At 40.7% G+C, this 21,209-nt stretch overlaps 2 protein-coding genes across 2 annotated transcripts in view; one reads left to right on the forward strand and one right to left on the reverse strand.

Moving 5' to 3' along the window:
- The first annotated feature begins 619 nt into the window (after positions 1–619).
- spata22 (spermatogenesis associated 22) lies at positions 620–4,397 on the forward strand. Its single transcript, XM_089017283.1, has 6 exons — positions 620–944; positions 1,165–1,342; positions 1,461–1,800; positions 1,891–2,011; positions 2,092–2,189; positions 4,149–4,397. Exons 1-6 carry the CDS (start codon positions 905–907, stop codon positions 4,338–4,340), a joined length of 969 nt encoding a protein of 322 aa, XP_088873409.1. The 5' UTR covers positions 620–904; the 3' UTR covers positions 4,341–4,397.
- Positions 4,398–4,550: 153 nt separating this feature from the next.
- Positions 4,551–21,209, reverse strand: part of lhfpl7 (LHFPL tetraspan subfamily member 7) — an 86,611-nt gene continuing 69,952 nt past the window's right edge. The window contains exon 3 of the mRNA XM_089017034.1: positions 4,551–6,638. Within this exon, the coding sequence (XP_088873160.1) occupies positions 6,412–6,638 (227 nt within the window). The 3' untranslated portion in view covers positions 4,551–6,411. The remainder of the gene's footprint in view (positions 6,639–21,209) is intronic.

Below are 21,209 nucleotides of genomic sequence, written 5' to 3' on the forward strand. Positions count from 1 at the left end.
AACAATCGTAGATGTGGAGTGTTTACCTTTTTTTAAATTATAACACCATAGCCGAATGTCAGGCACAGCTAACTAGCATAGCCAGCGGATATAGATTGAAGTCATAAACGCCTTTTCATATATTAACCTGTGAAGTGGTTTTTCACGTTCGTTCAATGAATTTCAGGATTCCAGCTAATGTCTTTGAATAACAAGGATGAAAAGGAATGACAATCTGCAATGCAGACCAACACCAGGTTTGAAATGTGTTTCCGAACCACGGATTAAAAAAATCTATTAAATGACACAACGATTCACAATAATTCACAACTGGGGACAAGGTTTGTTATTCAATCAACCTAAGATTGGATACATGGCAACAACATAAACATTTTCTTTTTTACCCCAGCAATACAATACATCCTGATTTATGTAGCACCCTCACAGCAGTTGTAACAAAGCACTTTACAAAAAGTTAAAATAAAATCACCAACACAACATGTAGCATAAAAAACACTGATGTTGTTGTAATTTTAACCACGTTTCCCCCACACGCTTTGTTGTTTGAAGCAGTTCTATAAGTATGATTGTGAATGCCAATGGTTGTTTGTTTTTGCGTGCCCTGGGATTACCTGGCAACCGGTTAAGAGTGTATCCCCCACGGACTATCCGAAGAAAGCTGAGATAGGATTTGCAGTAATAAAGATCTTAGAGATTTTAGATATTGTCTGCTGTAGCACTTGTAATATATACATTATTAGTACATATATTTCCCACATGGAAAGAGTATTATGAGTAAGAAGCTTTGTTGCCCTCACTGTCTGAAATAGGCTGCCTCCCAGTTCCGCTATTCAATCAAAAGAAAAGAAATCGAATCCCTCTGACGTCCACTCCTGAGAATAACTTCTTCTCTCACACCAACTTCATGCCACCCAACAGCTCACCGACTCCTAGTGGTGCATCAGGTGAAGTATTCATTCAGGCTCTGTTAACTTACTGCAGCAGCCCCTAGCAAGAAAAATGAATGCGCCATAAACTAGCATTGTATCCATGTTAAGAGCTTCCAAAACCATCACCAATGTGAGGGCATTAAACTGAATGTCACCCATTTTATGCAATGATTTGCTAATCACAAGCAAAATCTATATTTAATTAAGTGTTTCTTGAGAATGACTTTCTCCGTAGGTGCCTACGGGTCTTACCAGGCCTCAGGTTCCTCTTATGATGTTCGTCCAAGTCACCAGTGGAACAATCAAGACATGGCACGATCTAATCAGTCTCCACAGCGTGGCAGCTATCGACCAGCACCAACAATGCGATCTTACGTGCCTTTACCACATCCCTACAAAGCTGGAAGTACAAAGTGGGTTTTGTCTGTTGATGTTGCCATGTTTGCCACTGCAACAGTACCGTGAAAGTTGAATGGAAGTCTTTATAATGTATAACATGAAATTTAGATTAGAGTTGTTTCTCGTTCTCAGCTCAAACATGGGAACACCGGGAAACCTTGAGAGACAACAGACTTCCGGATCAATATTCACAACCAGACAGACGCAGTATCAAACTCCTTCCAGCAGTCCGAGCGTCTCGAGCAAGCAAACACCTCATCGCGGGTTCTCTCAGATGGGCCAACAATCATCTTGTAGGCCGGCTAATCCTGGACAGGCCAGATCTCTGCCTCGCCCCGTCGGTCCACCTAGCGGGCTAACTGCACAGACACAAAACAAATGGAATTTTACAAGCAGTTTTGGATCGCAGAATCCCATGTTTGTGGGAAAAAGGAGTGCAAATACACCCCAGACTGCACAAGAAATTCAAACGGTATCAGACACTTAACATGCACTATGCCGGTAGGTTATAAAGTCGATTCAATCTTTGTGTTTTCTGTATTATCTTTCCTTCGTTGAGCAGAAAAGTGTTTCCAAAAAAGCACCATTTGACAACTCACTCAGGATTTTGACTGCAGTCATCGACGGCATGAAACACTGGAGTCAGTTTAAGGACAAAGTCACATATTTCTTTGAGATATTTGGTTAGTTACTTGATGATCACTGTTGCCTCTCTTGTCATCTCATAACCACGTCAACATTCCGACATGTGCTCTCCCATCAGCCACTCTGGATTCAGCTGTCACACAGGGTCTACATGGAGCCAAAAATTTCTTGTTGAGAGATGGAAAGGAGGTTGTGCAGTGTCTCTTCTATCAAAATGTGAGTTGGGAAAATGCATTAACACAATATTCCGTGCTTAATTCTGGGTGTCTGACCCCTATAATTCTGTTGTTTGGTATAAAACAATGCAACTACTTGAGTTATTTTATGCAAAACAAGCCAGGAAGTTTGGTCGTATTGAAATGGTTGGCCATTCCATTTTTTTGTACCCATTTTGAGAATTGAGTCCATTATCATTGGCTCATTGAGGAAAAGGTTTCTTCAGCTGTCATCTGTACTTCTATGAAGGTGTCGGATGTTTCGCTCCTCATCTGAAGAGCTTCGTCAGTGAACTAAAGTTGTGCTGGCAACCCTGGCCCTTACATACAGTAAAGTCTCGTTATATCGGTATTGGTTATATCGATAGTGCTGCTTATTACGATACTATTTCTATGAACGCAAGGAGAAAATTTACATGCCGCAGGATCGGATATATCGATAGTCCGGTTATATCGATATTTTTTCCGACTCCCGAGAATATCGATATAACGAGACTTTACATAGAGGTAACATCCGATTTACGACCGGCGCGAGTTACCACCTGTACTTATGACCACGACCGCCAGACCTTTTAAATTCTACGGCTGCCACCACTGCAGCTGGCAACGCTGCTGAACTCCGCAGAAATGTAGAATAAGGACTCGAGATGATCCTTCTTGTTTAGATCTTTCACGTTCCGAACGAGGTAGAGAGCAGCCGACTCGTCGGAGCGAAATTGAATGTCTGGATCCCCAAGCAAGCGACAGAGAGAGGTCCGTGGAGGATACTTTATTGAGAGACAACACAATACTGCTTATGTGGTAGTGGTGGTGGGGGGGGGGGGGTTGTGAGGGGCTCGGACCGAGCACAGAAGATATAGAAAGTCCAAAAAAAACAGGTTGACAGCGTCCCGTTTTCGGACCCGCTGTCCTGATGAACGAAGTGGTGGAAGTGGTGAAAGTGGGGAGGTGTGGCCCCGCCCCCAGCTGTCAATCCGAACGTGACAATATCGAACAAGTAGGATGTTTATTTGCCGGAGCAGCATTGCACAAAATGAAAATACAAAATAACTGTTTCCTAACAAAGGCATACAATAATTTTCTCCAGCCTGACAGCATCTCACTCGCACAACAATCGGAAGGGGGGGGGGGGGGGTAGGCGGTCCGCAGACGCCATGGCATCGGTCAATGTCGGCGCCGCTGCCTCTCTGAGACAGTTCGTTCTGCTGCGCGGCGAGATGGCGGGTTGGGCGACTCGGCGTTGCAGACGGCCCCTGGGTCCGGCCGCTCGTCGGTGCAGGTTACGGCCAGGGAGAGGGCGACCGGTAGAACTTTTTGCTTTCGCGTCCGCCAGAGTCCGAGCGTGTGTGTTGGGTGACTTCTCCGTGAGCAGGGAGAGCGATTTTGGGACAGCTTGCATGCGTGGGAAGCCGTGCGTATTTGGGACAGCAGAAAGCATGTGCGCCGACAGTAATAAAGATCGATAATACGAAATGTAAAATGACACAAAAACTTAAGATTTATCAATGAACTGTCAACTTTTTGGTATATAATAGTGATCAATAGAAAATGTTGCATAAAAACAACAGATTGACATCGTATACTATCCTGTCGTATAAACCTCGCGTCAGCCATTTTGAATGCATTTCGATTTACGACCGTTTGACTTACAACCGTTTTGTCGGAACGGAACCCAGTCGCAAGTCGGATCTTACATGTATATTGATTTATATAGTGCTTATATCCCTGATGGATATAGGGCCAGGGTTACCAGCACAACTTTGTTCGCTGACAAAGCTCTTCGGATGAGGAGCAAAATGTCAGACATCTTCAAAGAAGGACAGATGACGGCTGAAGAAACCTTTTCCTCGATGGACCACTCTTGTATGACTGAAAGTCTACACAAACAAATCACTGGCTGACTTATCAATCATCGCACTACAGGCGTATGTTTTCCAAATTGTGTTTTATTTTTCCTCAGGAGCAAGAGTTGCCTCGCCTTATCCGTGGCCAAGTTCACCGCTGTGTGGGTAACTATGACCCCGTCAAAGATGTCCTGGTGTGCGTGTCCGTTCGAGCAGCCAAGCCCTCAGAGGTCAGAAATGCTCAGGAGGCCATCAGAGCCTGCGACACTCACATGCGCCAACTCGTCAGATTACTTCATGAAGTTTGACTACAGAATGCGTCGCAAGAGCGAATAGCAATATTTTCACATGGTTATTGTTTTTATGCCGTTATATACATGTATCTATATTTTTTGAAAGTTTGTCATCTTCGTTTTGTTGTATGAAAACAATATTTACACAGATGTGTTCACTTGATAGTTTTGATTATATTGCATCTTTCCTGCAATACATTGAAAAGAAATTAATGTGACCAAAAATCATTGTGTATTTTTATTACAAAGAAAACCACAGAACAGCAAACAATGTTAACAGATTACTGCAAACACAACAAAGGCATCGCTCCAAATACAATTTCAAAAACAGGCAGTTTAGACCGACAAGATAGCAATTACTGTACAGTAATCTTATTTACAACTACAACAAAGGGAAAAAAAGTTGACCTACCAAAATACGTTCACCAGTGACTCTTTCCACACGGAGATTTTTAACAAAAAAGCAGTGAAAAACAGACCCGTTGCAATCCCACAGGATGAGATCCAAACAGTTACTTTTCACAACCTTCTTTTAAATATGGCACCTGTAAAATGAGCATTTCTTGCAATTGGGATATGGCATTATAAGGACCCAACTGTTGAAAGTCACATCCACGTTTAATTAAAATAAAACGCAAACATCAACGTACACACTGAAAAGTAAGTTTAGCTTGATGAAGTGGCAGGGTGCAGAGAAAGTCCTGCTGAAGGAGCAGTTTTGTGTGAGCATGATGGCAGTTGTCCTGAAATCCCCATGAAAGAGCAGTGTTCCAACCCCCTACGTCACAGGTGTCAAAGTCAAGGCCCGCGAGTCAAATCCGGCCCGCCACATCATTTTTTTCGGCCCGCGAAAGCAAATCAAACTTGTTAAATTCCATGATGATTGCTAAAATCTGAGCCAAAATTTCATATTTTTGGATGTCAACCACAATAAAAGTCATTATTCTTGACTTCAGATTTCAAAACGAGTTATTCATTAATTTGATGTGTGCTCTATATGTAATATTTGAAGGGAAACATTCTAATGGGTTCCCCAAATTCATAACGGCCCTCGAGAGGAAACCATAACTACAATGTGGTCCGCGGCAAAAAAATGACGTTGACACCCCTGTCTTAGCGGTATGAAACTGCATCAAGCATGAGATGAAGAAAAAAAAACATAGTCCTCAAATTCTGTTATAGTGGAGATGACAACCTGATAACGGTATTGAACACTGTCATCTTAAAAAGGCACACATTGGTCACATCACATTGTAATTGACAGCAAGTTATTCTACCATTTACATCCGTCTGTCTTTTTTCTTTTGACAAAAATCCCCAAATCTCGCTGCCTTTTGTGTTTGTTTGTTTGTTATCCGGAATTACTCGCTTGTATTTAACAAGCGAGTCACATACACCAACACTGTAATTTGGGGAAAGGTTTGACATTTTGGACAGCACTACTGAGAAACCACTATCTGTTAAAAAAAGAGACAACGAAATATGTGTGATGACTCAAAAAGTAGCATCTCAGAGAAAGATCATCTTGATCCTTTCGTCCATTCGTTAAATTTCGATCCATTCGTTAAATTTGTAGACATTTTCAGAATGTTAAACTTCAATTCCATTTTTTTGTTCATATGTACAGTTGCGCCAGGTAAACCTCCTTGAGTTAAAAAAAAATCTGTTCTTGTCTTGTACTCCTCAAAACTTTTTAAAATAATTGTTTTTAGATGTGGGGGTAAAATACAAATCAAGTTGTATTTGCAATTCCATTGTGCACATATGTCCTGTCTTTTTTTGGAACAGTTCATGTTCCACTTCATACCCACAAAACGAGGGCAGAGGTACATAGAAAATGCTGCAATCGTGATAGCGATTGTCCCACTGGACAACATCTTCATGGAAAATGGCCGAGTTAAAGTGTCTACAAGCTGGTAAATGATGTTTTAAAAATGTTTATATGAAACATAACTGAAGTCATTTTTATATATCACACATAGGAAGACAGCGCACAAAAGAGCCAGTTTCCCCAAACTGCATTTCATAGCAGCATCTTAAAAAAAAGCGTTGGTCATTTAGTTAAAGGCAGCTAAAAGAAAAACAATTATAAGAGAGCAGGCAAAGGTGTGGGAGACAGCTGCTCCTTTGGTGCATATTTGGCAAAAAAGGGCAAAAAGATGGTGAGCAACACCCCCACAATGGCCAACATGTACCCCCAGCCAATTTGGCACTCGCCGGCGTTGTAGACGTCCGAGTTTCCGCAAAATGACCTGACGAGTGAAGAGTTCAGCCCAAACGGGTACACCAGCAGTCCTGCAGCCATAATAAACACTGCACAGAGGGCACAGACAAGAAATTAATTACATAGTACACAATAGAAAAATGCTTGATGATGAGAATTATAGTCACGAGGAAATACATTAGAATCAAGATTTAAAGATGTTTAATACTGTACTAGTTTTTTTGACAGGATATTGACTAACGGAATGGTGCAGTGCAGAAACCTAAATCAAAGGGGTTATTAGTCCCGAGAAAATGACTTTTACCAAATACAATTACACAGAATATCTGTTGTCCGCAAAACCGTGATGAAAGCCTCTAAAATCTTGAATTCACTTTGCAACACTTTTTGAATTGGAATATGTAGTGAACCGGACAACCACATGAGGGCAGTAGAGATTTGGCAATAAAGGCTAATTGAAAACGAGAGTCAAATGTATAACAATTTCACCAGGAGCATTTACAGTAATATAATGCATTATTACATAGTGTGAAAATGAAATAAACCTCAGACATGACAGGCAAACGGAAGGACAACATTTAATAAGGATGAAAAAAACTACATTGATTGGTCATTTGTTTGATCACATTTTCTCTCTGGATAGATATATTCCTTGTTAAAATAGCAACCTGAATTTGGAGGCTTTTTCACTTGCAGCTTCTCAACAGTTAATTCCAACAAATTGAGTCGTGTTTCACGGCCCAAAGCACCTCGCGCAGTTATCGACTCTCCTTCCCGCTATTATTGCCACTCAGTTAACCTGAGTTCTCGATGGCTTGCCGATCAATCTCGGGTGTCTTTCTGGTTTTAGTTATCGAGAGTTACTCGTTTCCTGGTAACGCTTGGGCTTGCAGTGTGAAATGTATCTTTGTTTCAGTTTGACATTGGCTTCTTGAGTTGAAGGGGGAGGTGCTGAGTTGTGATACAATTCCCAACATGGAGCCTTAGTCCAATAACAGTTTGTTTATCAAATGAAATAAGAGTAGATGAGAGCTACAAAGAGGCTAACAGCAATCACCGATGGAACGACACCACTGTCAAAATAAGACCCATTCATATCATGTCACTAGCTTTAAATGTCTTGTCGTGGATCCAGAACAGTATTTTAGTGCTTGCCCGGATTAGAGAAAATAAATCTTATCCACGCCGCCTGGTGAATATCAAAGGTTGTTTACCCCTGTCATACTGCAGCGTCAACAGCCAAAGACAAAATAAGGTGAAGTTATTAATACCTGAAAGATCTTTCTGTGTACTCTTTCCATGCAACTATCTCATGTTACAATGTGAGCAACTGCGGATTTTCGAGAGGTGCAGCTTGTGCGTGTACAAAATCGTTTTTCCTTTGAAAATGTAGTGGGTAGGGGCTTATGATCAGTCCGGAAATTACGGCACTTGGGTTAATTTACCGTATTTTCCGGTGTAAAGGGCTCACCCAAAAGCCTTCATTTTCTTCAAAAGATGTCCCTGCGCCTTATGTGCAGATGTGCTTGGTGTGCTACCGAGTCAACCCCCCCCCCCCCCCCCCCCCCCCCCCCCCCGAAGAAGTAGTGCGTAACTCCAGCCTCTACTGTCGCGCATTTTAATGTGGGGTGGTTTATATTTGGAAGTTATATATATATATATATTTATATATTATATTTGAAAAACTCTTTTTCATTCATTGAAGGTGTGCCTTATAGTCCATGCGCCTTATACTGTATCTGAAAAAAGTTGGAAAATGCACAATTTATTGGGGCTGCGCCTTATACACTGGAAAATACGGTATTCATTTGATTATGATACAATTTACAACCCCTCGAGGAGAAAGTCAACATACATGTATTCATGGGCAATAAAACACACCATTTACTTTTCTCCAACTACTGTAATTGAAGTCAAATGTACATGATGGCAAGACTCCAACATCCACCTGTGACAGATGTCACTCCATCACATTGAGCAAGGTTCATCCTTTTTTTTTTTGCAGAAAGATGTTGCGATGCGGATGAAAAATCTAGATTTCAATCAAAATCACATAGCACTGCAATACAGTCAGTCACGACAGTCAAGCCAAATAAATAAACTAAATTAACCTTGAATCACTTTCTCAGTGGCTGAATGAGGAATGGAAAGCCGCTGCGCAAGGCGGTCAAAAGCAAGTTCACAGCAGTGAGATGGAGATTGAATGAGTTTGTGGTGCAGGAAGATGTGTGATAACCCGCCGACCATGCGTGGCACTGAATCAATTTCATCACGTTACACAGTAACGGGTTCTTTCAAAAATCCCAACACACCCAAATAATAGTCTCGCTCATGTGTCACACACATGAGCGAGGCCACCAATAGAAAATTCTGAAGCCTCCTCCTATGACCTTATATTTTTCAAATTATCATGTATATTACTTTTGAAAACAGTTATCCTGGGCTTATAGGGTTGGCAAGAGGCATCTCGTTCGATTCCATCTAACATTAACTCATTCACTGCCAGATGATATGCAGAAATGTGTACACTCCAATGCCGGGGTTTTTGTCATTGTCACTCGTATTCCAAGACCCACAGAATATTGGGGTTTAGGACTACATTCAATGCAGCGTAAGAAACCTTTTTTCATCAGAAAAAAAATGAGTTAATTTCTAAATTATATGGGTCTGGAGTTATATGAGTTTGAAATGAGGGCAGCTGTCCAAAATACAATGCAATACATACATTGGTTTATATAGCGCTTGAACAACAGCTGAAGATGGAACAAAGCACTAACATGGACAAAAGGGAAATGTTGCCCCCTTGTGGAAGGGAAAACTGTTGCCAGAGGCCATGGCCAACGCTTTAGAGGCACCCAAACAAGAAAAATGGTGCTCTATTTTCAATTCCCGAATAAATTCATGAATGGCAGTGAATGAACTAAAAAAAAAAAAAAAAAATCACATTAAATACTGTCTACCGACCTCAAGAACGACGGCTGTCTAGACAACCACGATACGATGGCGACCGCTGTAACCGTGTATTAAAGCAGAACACTTCACTGTTGGAACAATATCGTGTTGTAAAATCTCTGCGAGGATCTGAGAAGAGACTGGCAGCGTAATTATCTAACATGCTGGCTGTCTTCAGTGTGCCTTTCAATCCATGACATGTCCTTTGAAGTGCTGCATAATGACGATAGAAGAAAGAGCACTACAAAGACGTTCAAAAATAAGGCAGAGTACATATTTAAGAAGGGCAGAAAATAATACCAGAAGTACCTCATTCTCTATTGTTAGGTGGTAATAAAAAAGTAACTATTTGTGTATTTTAAATCAATCTTAAAATCTAATTTAAACAAACAGACAAATGGTCTAAAATGGAAAGAATAAACCATTTTCATCTTTTAGTTATTCATGCACACTTTGCAGAGCCATTGCCAACTCTGTATGTGTCCGCAGCAAAACTTACAAGACCTGCTCAACTCTTGTCAAGACAAGAATAAAATCATGCGACACCCACATCAGATTGATGCCTCGTGCAACCTGAAAAATGCCACCAACACAAAAAACAATGCATGTCCATGCGGAAGCAACACATTATTTTCTCTGACCTCTGTCCTTTATTATTTTTGATTATGTAATATCATACATCAAAAGATCACACTTCCTGTCCTCAAAACACTATTTATCATTCACACGGAAGTAACTGATGACTCATGACCTGTTTTTTTTTTTTTTTTCTTCAGCTGTGTGCTATTAAGGTAGCCTTTTATTGTTTTTGGTCTGACAAAGGGACAATGTATATATGTATTGTACATGTATATTTTGAAAAATGCACACAACAGTGTGTTCATTTATTTAGAAGTATAGTGTATGAAGGACATCAGCTTCTCATGATGAATCACTCGCACCAGACGGTGAAACTATAGAACAACCGGATTGTCATCAAAGCTGTTTGTGCACATTTGTCAACATGAAACACAATGTAAAGGAACATGACGGACATTGCTGAGAATTCCTCCTTAATTACAAGCCTGAGCCTCGAGCGCGACATTATAGGGAGTGTTTTTCCCTCTTTTTCGTTTCACCCTGTTTTTCCCGTTATTGGTTTCACAGCGAGCAGGTACCATAAATAACACAGGTGATTTGTTTTGTGTCTTTACCACCCCTTCTGAAAATAACGACAACCTCGATGCCATCCAGCGAGCTGATGTAGATGAGGTGCTGATTTACAGCGACAGCCCGGGGAGGGAAGTGACCCATATAGACACAAACAAAAGGCATTTTTTAAATCAGTTCTTAATTAATCGATTAGCATGCTAGGTGGTAAAAGCCTAGATATTTTCGGGATATTAATCAGAATTTATGGATGTGTTCACAAATTCATGGTAATAAACAAAACTATGACAAAACTGCAGTTCGACTGGGCTGTAAGTTTGACGAAGTGGAATAAAGCTGTACAATTATGAAAAAAAATGGCCACTGATATTGCTTCTGTGTTAGCTCACAGTCGTACAGGAGTGGTCCATCGAGGAAAAGGTTTATTCAGCCGTCATCTGTACTTCTTTGAAGGTGTCTGATGTTTCGCTCCTCATCTGAAGAGCTTCGTCAGTGAACTAATGTTGTGCTGGCTCTGTACTTTTAATGGACAGAGGTGGCTGTGCCAGATCTCTGCTCCGATAAGTCTCTGTGCCGGACCCCTGCTCTGATAGGTCCCTGCTCTAAGGTTGGGGGAGCAGTGGACCACTCCCTGAAACCAATCTGTTTACCTCTGTTGTTCTGGGTATGGTTTCACCTCATTAGCATGAATAAGCCTCTGTGGTATCGGTCTAAGAAGTCTGTTGTAAGCACGGTCTAACTTAAATCTTAAACCACCATTTACACCATTTAGTGAAGGGTTTTGCTGTTTTACAAAAAATGCTTCTTGAGGAGCAAAACGTCAGACACCTCCCAATGAAGTGCATATGACTGATGAAGTAACCTTTTCCTCGAAACACAGATATTGCTGTTCTCTATTCTTTGAAACTTTTCTTTTTACGGTTTTCACACAATGTGTCGTGATCCCATCCTGCGCATTTTTCAGTGTCGAGCGGTTGGATTATAACACTCTGCTCACGACTATTTCCAAGTGCTTCAGTTGCACTTTGTCGGTTTTGTAAATCAAACTTTTTTTGGGTACCTAGATCTTACCCATGTCTTGATTATTCTGGACACAAAGTTTATTTAAAAACAACACCCGTCCATGTGAATGTAATTTTCAAATGGTGGACAAAAATCCCAACGGATACATTCCATGTATTCCATGTGTATGTGACAGAGCATAAAAATATAACAATAAAAAAACAGAAGGAAATTGCCATTTTTACTGGCCTCACACAAGGAGTATTTCAATGTATCCCTCTTTCCACAGGCGAATGGAGATGGAAAGGGACCATTTATGTCCCTCACGCAGCCACAATGCTCATATTTCCCCTTAATGTCCAATATGGCAACATGAAGCAAAAAGTATTGCAGTGCGCAAAATTTACTCTTTAAAGAACTTCCTCAAACAAAAGACAGTCAAAAGATGAAGCAACGATGCAAACATGGACACCCGCATGCTGCCTCTTAAAAAAGTTCTGCATCTAAATATTCATCCATTCTGATGGCCTCTCTTTTCATCGTCAATATTGCATCAGGGTAAGAAATGGATAAGGAAAGTTTGAAAGTTACGAGAAGTTCATCTGCTCTGGTGATAAATCTTAAAGTGGTAATCTGGGACGTGAGGGTAAACAGCAGGGATTCCAACCTAATGTGACATGCTCAAGTCTGCACACAGCTCGGATCATTAAGCCTGTGGGAAATTAGGCTAATATCAATTGTACAAGTACCTTCATGTTCCAGAACAGAAAAGTCAATGCGATGAAGTACAAAGAGGTAACTCGCATGTCTTTTTACTTTGCAGGAGTGAAACAAACGAAATGTGTATTTCTAAGATTCATGCAAAGTCTAAGTGAGAAGGACACTAATCGTAGGGGTGTTACTAAATACGATTTAAACACACACTGCAAATGAGTCATTCAGAATGACCCTCCCAAAAAAAGAAAACGGGTGCGTTAAAGCAATACAGATGGAAACATCAAATACAAGATGCTGTTTAGTTTATAAACTAGGCTACATTTGGAGATTAATGGGGAGGAGAGTGCATCCTGCTTCTCTAAATGTACACAGACTCTCAGAGTGGTTAGACAAAACATCAGAGTCTAAATAAGGTTTTACTTTTTGGTAAAAAATGACTTACCCTCAATTAGAATTCCACGTCGCATTGTGGCCAAAGATACAATGCTGATCGATTAATGTGACTTTTGGTGCTTTAAATAGTAAACTCTTGTTGGGTTAAACGAACGATGCTCACACATTTGTGGCCACTACTGTGACTACTGCTATTTCTGTATCCATTTCTTTTTCTACTTTCTTTTGGCGATTGGCAAACATTTGGTCCATTACTGCCACCTTCTTAAGCATGCAAAGGTAAAGTTGGCTGCTTGAATTAATTCATTAAACTCAATGAGAGTGTTTTAAAGGATGGCCGGGTAGCATGGCACACACACACACACACACACACAAAATAAATACATGAATTTAAAAAGATAATAATAATAACAATAATAATATTACTTGCTGCGGCTTGGAATTGAAGTGGATTTATGCGGGACAGGAGATGTGAGATAATCTCTTTTTGTCAATGGATGCGACAGCCTTCATATGGTGCAAAAAGTGACTGACTGTATGTGTCTATTGTGGTGTCACATTATTTCTTATTTCTTTTTTTTTTTTTTTTGACTTCTAGATGGCACATTTCTACTTCTTTCATTCCTTTTCTCTTCCTTTCCTAACTTTACTGCTGTGAAATGTAAATTTCTCCACCCCGAGACTAATAAAGGCTAATCCAATCACAATATTATTATTATTATTATTATTGCATGTTTTTTTAGACAGGTTTTAATTTCGTTACATACCAGTTGCAATTACATTTCATAGATATGCCAAACTCAGCTACATACAAGTAGTCTTTTGCAATTTGATTGTGCCACTTCATTTTCATCCACCCTTAAATAAATAAATAGAAACAAAAATAACTCTGTCAAAATGTGTACGAGAACGACGCTCTCAACCTTCTCTGATCCCACGAGCAGAACACAAGAAGTGCAGTATATTAAGAAAAATGACAAAGCTGGAAAGTACAACAATGACAAAGCTAATCAAATTAAAAGTTCTGTGTGGGAAAAAAAGGACGTTGAACCCAAAGATCAACATACTGAGTCTGTCTGCTAAATTCCTCCATGTTCACTGCCCACTGTCCATTGATGACAACGATGAGGAGAAGAAAAATCTGATGACCTTGAGTTCTATCCACAAGGTGTGGGGTGGAGGGGAATGAGGGGCCATGTAAAGGAGAAGAGAAGACGAGAAGGAAATAAAATAGAGTGATAGGAGAGATTAGCAGGGCAATAAAAAGGTCTCTGCTATCTTTAGAATGAGCAGGTCCGCCTGTGGACCGGTCAATCACATCTCGGTAATTGGTCTGTTTATTACAGTCACTCAGACTGCCAACTAGGCTGTCATGTTGACACCCGTGTGTACTTGGTACAAGCTAATATTTGGTCTGAAAACAAACAATTTGTACATTGGTGTTTACTATTTTGGTGAGTTCAAAACTTTTGGGGTATATAGTTAGACGGACACCACGCCAGTGTTCAATTAATAGAACAAGACTAAAGTACTATATATATATATATATATATCCCCACCGCTCCCTTAATCAAAATAAATGGATCATTAAAATTTAGTACAGTAATACCTCAGTTTACAAACGCTTTATTTTACGATTTTTTCACCTTCCTTCTCGTCTTCTCTTCTCCTTTACATGGCCCCTCATTCCCCTCCACCCCACACCTTGTGGATAGAACTCTAACCCTAACCCTAACCCTAACATATAGCTAAATGACCTAAGAAGGATAATTGGTTGATTGCAAATACATAACCGGTTGCGCGCAACTGCAACAAATGTGTTTGGGGAAGGAAGGACTGACAAATGCTCTCAGTGCACGCTGAGGCATCTGAACTCAGCCTGTGATGGCCAATCTCCATCCGGGGAGCACTGTAGCGACGATGACATGTGAATCACACACGCTGCATCCAATCTATCAACTTAATTACTTGCATTTCCATATCCCCATCTTTTTTTTACACAGCAAATTAATTCAAAGCTCAGACAAATTGCTTGTCCTTGACTCCCTTATCCCTTATGAGGTAACCCAGAGCGCGCATGTGGTTTGTGTCAATATGCAACATAACCAAACCTAATCGGTAGTTCAATCCATCTGGCCCACGCACACCTCCCCTCTCGTATATTGAATTAGCATGGGAGACAGAGGATTTCACATGCATGAATGGCAAAATAAATAATAGTAATAGTGGAGAGAAAATGGCAATTACAGTGAATCCATCAATCTAATAGGAGGATCAAGCAGTCCATGTTCAAACAATAAAATAAATAACCAAATAAAACGTTTCGGGGCATGTTTGTTTGTATGTCAGTGTTAGGCCACTTTATGTGACATGAAGTGAGTTTATCATGTTGACAGCCTTGGCTCTGGGCTAAAAAAAAGAGACAGGTTGAGTGACCATCTCAGGCCTAACCGAGAATGTCAGTTTTGACCGGTGATGTTGCCATTTAAGTTCACGTCTGTGACCCAAAGGCAACGCCCGGTATGCACGTGGGCATAAACTACAACAAATTGCACTTTGGAAATTGTTTTTATAAAATAAAAGTCATGGTCACGTGCTGAAAAGGTGGTAACTCCAGTGGCGGACTATCAAGGCCTGCAAAGCCTTCTCTGCTGCCCTAAAAATATCGGAATCACGGCCTGATGTGAATTAGATTTTGTCTATGAATTCTTATGAAAGAATTCCAAATTGTCTTTCAGTTTACTTTCATTACTTTTTCCCTGTTGCGCTGCTTCCAGGCGTGTTTTCGTCTTCAAGTAATTAACCAATCACATTTCAGCCATCATTTGTTACCAGGATCAGAAATGTGCCTGTATGCCTTCACAATCAGTTCTGCGGGCCGTCACATTAAATGTGTTAATCAAACTGTTGCAGGAACCAATCAAATTTCGAGTTAACAACCCAAAAGGGGTACCAACGCCTTCTTTAAGGCGCTGATCAATGTCAGAGTTTTCGTAAACTATTATTGGCTAGTCACTAGCCAATCATTGTTTGCAAAAACTGCCCTTATCACAAGCCTCTAGTGACAAGGGCATACTGGCCAGAGATAGCACTCTGTATCGGTAGCGAGCTGCATAAGCAAATATATTGTGTTGATTTAATAGTTGTTTTGTCCACCCACATTGGCTAAAGGAGAATACATTGATTTGATTGGGGATTTACTGTTAAAGCCATATTCAAGACGGACTTTTCAAGACAAAATTACATAATTAAGAGAGGTCAGTCAGTTATTTCCTGGCTAATGGTACCCTCTAGTGGACTTTGTAGTAAATCACACCACACTTTTTTCAGTCTGGATTGATTCAGACGTAGCACTACTGAAGGCCTAGCGATGAAATCCACGGCCCGCCACTGGGTAACTCGTATACTGTGCTGGTACCACTACTGAATTGTGAATAGAAGGGGGGCATAAATTACACGATAGTGTACCATAATTTCAAATTGCACAAAAGTTTACTGAAAACAAACAGCAATTTAAGTCCTTCCCCATGATCAAGAATGGCTTGATCATTATGAATTAAAAATCCAAGACTTGAGGTGTCAGCGGCAGGATACAAGTGAGCCTTGATTGGTTGTCACCTGAGCCTCGGGCAACTGTAAAATTCATTTTCAGTCGGCAGAAAGTGTCAAAATAGCCACCCGTGGAGATTGATATAAAACAATTTTGCTGCTTTTTTTAGACGAGTGAAAGTGCACAGAACATATTTTTGTGAAGAAAATTTAGGAGCTGAATTTCTCTTCAAAATTAGCACATTAGCTAGGGAAGTATAAAGTATTCATATTTGTAAAAACTGAAAAATACCACTTTTTTTGAAAGCACCAATGCTTTTTTTAATGTCACATTTTTGCAAATACCTCAAAATAGCCCTTGCATGATGGTCATTTCTCATAAGTAGAATAGCTGTTGATTGCATGACTGCTTTCATGCACCCTGTGACCCGATAACATGAAATGCAGTGCACTATCGTAACAGTTACCACTGAAAGGGTTAACGGTACTTTTGCTGCTGCTTCTACCTACAACCTCTCACAGCGAAGGGAAAATGTGAAAATGTGAAGCCACTGTGCAAAGTGAATTCTCCCCGAGTTCCCTGACATTACACGGAAACCTTTGTGAACGTTGCAAGTTGCTGTCTATGAGGTGGGTTGTGTCATCGACAGAGGCGAGGGTTTTGGTTAGAGCAGCAACATAATGAATCCCAACAGGAGATGTCGGGGGCCTGCTGGGCTTCTGTAATGAAGTTCTACCCAGCCGACACTCGCTGACCCGCTGGCATTAAGGAAAAATGGAAAAACATTACCTTTAGCGCAGACATTTTCAGACCAGGAGCAGAGACAGGCGCACACGTGCGCATCAGTAATATTCTTATTTGGTACACAATGTACGAATGTCATGTATTGCATTTGGATCCATGACTTTGTTGTGAAGTCCAACCAAATTAAGCCACTTTCCGTCACAGGTGGACAGGCTAGTGATGCGCTAAACGAGAGGGCACTTGAGCATTACTCAGCCATTAAAACAAATATGTTAAGCCACCGGGTGTCAAAATCAAGGCTCAGGGGCTAAATGTGGCCCTCCACATCATTTTATCCGGCCCGAGAAAGCAAATCAACCATCTCAAGTGTCATGATGCTTGCTAGTCCGAACCAAAATGTCAAATTGTCCCATGTAAACCACAATAACAGTCATTAGTCTTGACTTCAAATTTGAAAACTCATCATTCACTCATTCACTGCCAGACGCGTGCAAAAATGTGTCCACTCCAGTGCCAGCATTATTGTCATTGTCACTCAAATTCCAGAACCCACAGACATTAACATTCAATGCAGCGTGGGACACTTTAGATGATCTTCTTTCATCAAAAAAAGAGCTTATTTCTAGATTATATGGGTCTAGAGTTCTATGAGCTTGAAATGAGGGTGGCTGTCCAAAATACAATGCAGTGCATACTGTACATATTGGTTTATATAGCGCTTTAAAAACAGATGAAGCTGGAACAAAGCACTAATATGGAAAAAAGGGAAATGATGCTCCCCTTGTGGAAAAGAAAAAAACATTGCCAGATGCCATGGCCAGCGTTTTATCGGCACCCAAGCATGAAAAAGCAAAACCCGAATCAATTTGTGAATGGCGCTGTACGTCATATTTTCAATTCCCGAATAAATTTGTGAATGGCAGTGAATGAGTTAAACAATATATCTTCAACAACAGGTGTCAAAGGCAAGGCCTGGGGGGCAAATATGGCCCACCACATCATTTCATTCGGCCCGTGGAGGCAAATCAAGCATGTCAAGTGTCATGATGCTTGCTAAAGTCCGAACCAAAATTTCTAATTCTCCCATGGAGACCACAATAAGTCATTATTTTTTACTTTAAATTTGACAACTAGTTATTCATTAATTTGTTATGCGTTTTCTCTGTAATATGTGGAGTGGATTAAACCTTCTAATGGCTTCCTCAAATTCATAATGGCCCTTGAGAAGAAACTATAACTACAACGTGGCACAAAATGACTTTGACAGCCCTGTGTTAAACTATCCAAACCATTTGGCTCAACTGTTTCTGTTTGTTGTGCACATGTTCCATTTGGTCTCAGTTTCCAAAAGTTTCCTGCAGTTTAATTTCATTACAAAAGCATGCGCACCGCAGCGTAGGGACGTGTCAAGGATAAACCGCTAAAATAAAAAGGATTCCTTTTGAGGGACACATTTATGATTTCAGATTTTGTACATGCATCCATTTGTTTCTGCTTCATGTTAAATATACAAACTGACAATGAGCAAGATGCCGGATAAACCGTATGAACAAAACAACACTTCACACTCACATGCACACTGGTGGGCGCATGTTTTGAGAGCGTGGGAGGGAACAAAATGACCTGCAGACAAACAACACGAGCATGCGGAGAACATGCAAACCCCACAGAGGAGGCCGTCTGGACTGGCAGGCGTGCTAACCACGAGATCACCCCCGCTGCTTCATTCGATATGTCAAGTGTAAACCAAGGAGCCGCAAACAAATCTACCTCAATTTCTGCCTAGCAGACAAATGGCCTCCATCTCTTCTTCAGATCGATGGCATGCTTTCAGACGTCGAAACGAAGGCTTCGGTAGCCAAGACAAAAAGATGACCCGGCTGCGTAATAAAGACGACCACAAAGGAGTGAAGTGCTAATGTGGTGAAAGCACTTCCTTGCTTACAGCAGACTTCATTAGGATAGCACTACAAGCACGTGCACGCACTCACAACACACACAGACAAAGGCTAATTTAAGTAATGGCAGTATTTCAAGAATATGCACGCGTCATATGCATTGTGGTCTGAAGGTGACACAATGTATAAAACTCATTACGTGATTACAATGGCATGCAAATAAACACAGAAGATAATACACAAGAGGCTGAACTAGTTGAATAGTCTGCTAAAGTTTATATTTCAACAACTTTCTGTTCTAACATGAAAAAAATAATCGGTTTCAACCCACCCAAGGAAAATAACAAAAGTGTCACGTAACGGGGAGGACAGGAAGAGGAGGACTGACGGGTTGCCTATCAGTGCGCATGTCGAAGGTACAACCCCCCGCCCCCAGCCAACCTCCATTGATGTTATCAGGCAAGTCGAACACTGTTTGTGGATGAATGGCCATGATGAGGGGGCATCATCTCCGAAATTGCTTTCTCAGCAACAGCTATGAAAACAAAATACCCTATTTTCAGGTGTATAAGGCGCACCGGAGTATGAGGGGCACCTCCAATGAATTATGTATTTTCAAACTTGTAACATATATATATATATATATATATATATATATATATATATATATATATATATATATATATATATATATATATATATATATATAGAAGGCGCACCAGAGTATAAGGTGCTCCCCCAATGAATGGTGTATTTTAAAACTTTTTCCATATACAAGGCGCACCATAATATAAGGTGCACCCCCAATGAATGATGTTGTGGCTCAATATTACTTCACCTATAAGGGGCATTTGCATATAAGGCTTTTGGGTGTGCCTTATACACTCGAAAATACAGTACCCTTGGAATCTCAGATTCAGGGAACTTTTTGCAAGAAACAGTGGTCAAATATTGCAAAATTCTGAGTTGCCATGGTGATAGACTCAAAAGTACTGAATACGCACTGTAATTAACAAAAAAAAAAGAGATCATCATAAACCTTTTTTTATACGCAATGGCCCTCAAATTCATTGAAAATATTTGTCGGGCTATCTGGCCTCAACCTCCAGTCAGTTTATTGTGAACTCATAAAATGGTTATGCTTCGTCCTGCAGCAACAGCAGGAAAGAAAATAAAATCACACTCAAAATTTTCATTTCAATCTTAAACAAAGAGAGAGACATGTATCTGTCGCCTTGGTGTGGACGCAAGACAACAAAAGCATTTCAAAGGACCAGTACGGCCCCTGGAGTCGAGTCTGCCCATAGTGAGAATGGGACCGTTCTAATTATCAAGAAGCCAATTACTGTGGCTAATAATAACCAGCCAATGCAGTCCAGATAAATGAGACATAAAATAAAAGGCCCTCGAGCGAAACGCTGACAACTATTCGTGGCACCTCACTTCGCCTCAGCGGAACATTATGGCACTGCAGGAGTACTGAGTGGCATATAATGAGAAGAAGCATGACACTTTAGTCACAAAATGTCTAATTATCCATTAGCATGCTGTAAAATCTGCGCTAGACCTTCGGTCTATTCCCGGCAATCCGCTTCTGAGCTCACGTAATACCAACTCAAAAGAAGTTTCGGTGATGTGTCAGCCTATCAAATGTCTCATGCAAGTCTGCATTCAATGCAGCCTCGTCTTGGTCCGTTTTTGTGGGTCAACTAGAATATGACTGTCGGTTGCTTACAGTAATCCACATGTATGCATTTGCTCAACGTGAATCATAAACAATGGAGTCTTGCGAAAGCCAGATTTGTCAAATGCGCACAAAATAAGATAGTATGCAATTGGGTCTGGATTGTGTTGGCTGTCACAATTAATTAGCTTCCTTAGTTACATTTTGAGCATATTTTGACTAATGGGAAGTGATGTGCAGACATACTCTGCGCATGAAATTGGCAATGATGATGCAAATCTGCTTTTAAGTCAAACTTGCACTGTATCACCGTTTGTGCCGCACCCAAAATAAGCCCTCCAAAGCTGCCGCTATCATTCTAAGATACTGAGCGCCGACTGTCACCCCTAATAGGTAGCATCAGGTTGAAGCGTGCTTCGCTCTTGCTCCACCTACTCGCTTATCCCTCAGCTCAACCACTGCTGACAGATTACATGTCTTTCCATCCATTAATGTTGACGTTTCTATCGATGCGTCATACGGCTGTGAGCTGTATCATGTGATTCATTTATTGATGAATTTGGAAAGTGCT

Source organism: Hippocampus bargibanti, linkage group LG16 (genome assembly GCF_051943395.1).
Source record: "Hippocampus bargibanti isolate YZ-2025 linkage group LG16, ASM5194339v1, whole genome shotgun sequence".
NCBI lineage: Eukaryota > Metazoa > Chordata > Actinopteri > Syngnathiformes > Syngnathidae > Hippocampus > Hippocampus bargibanti.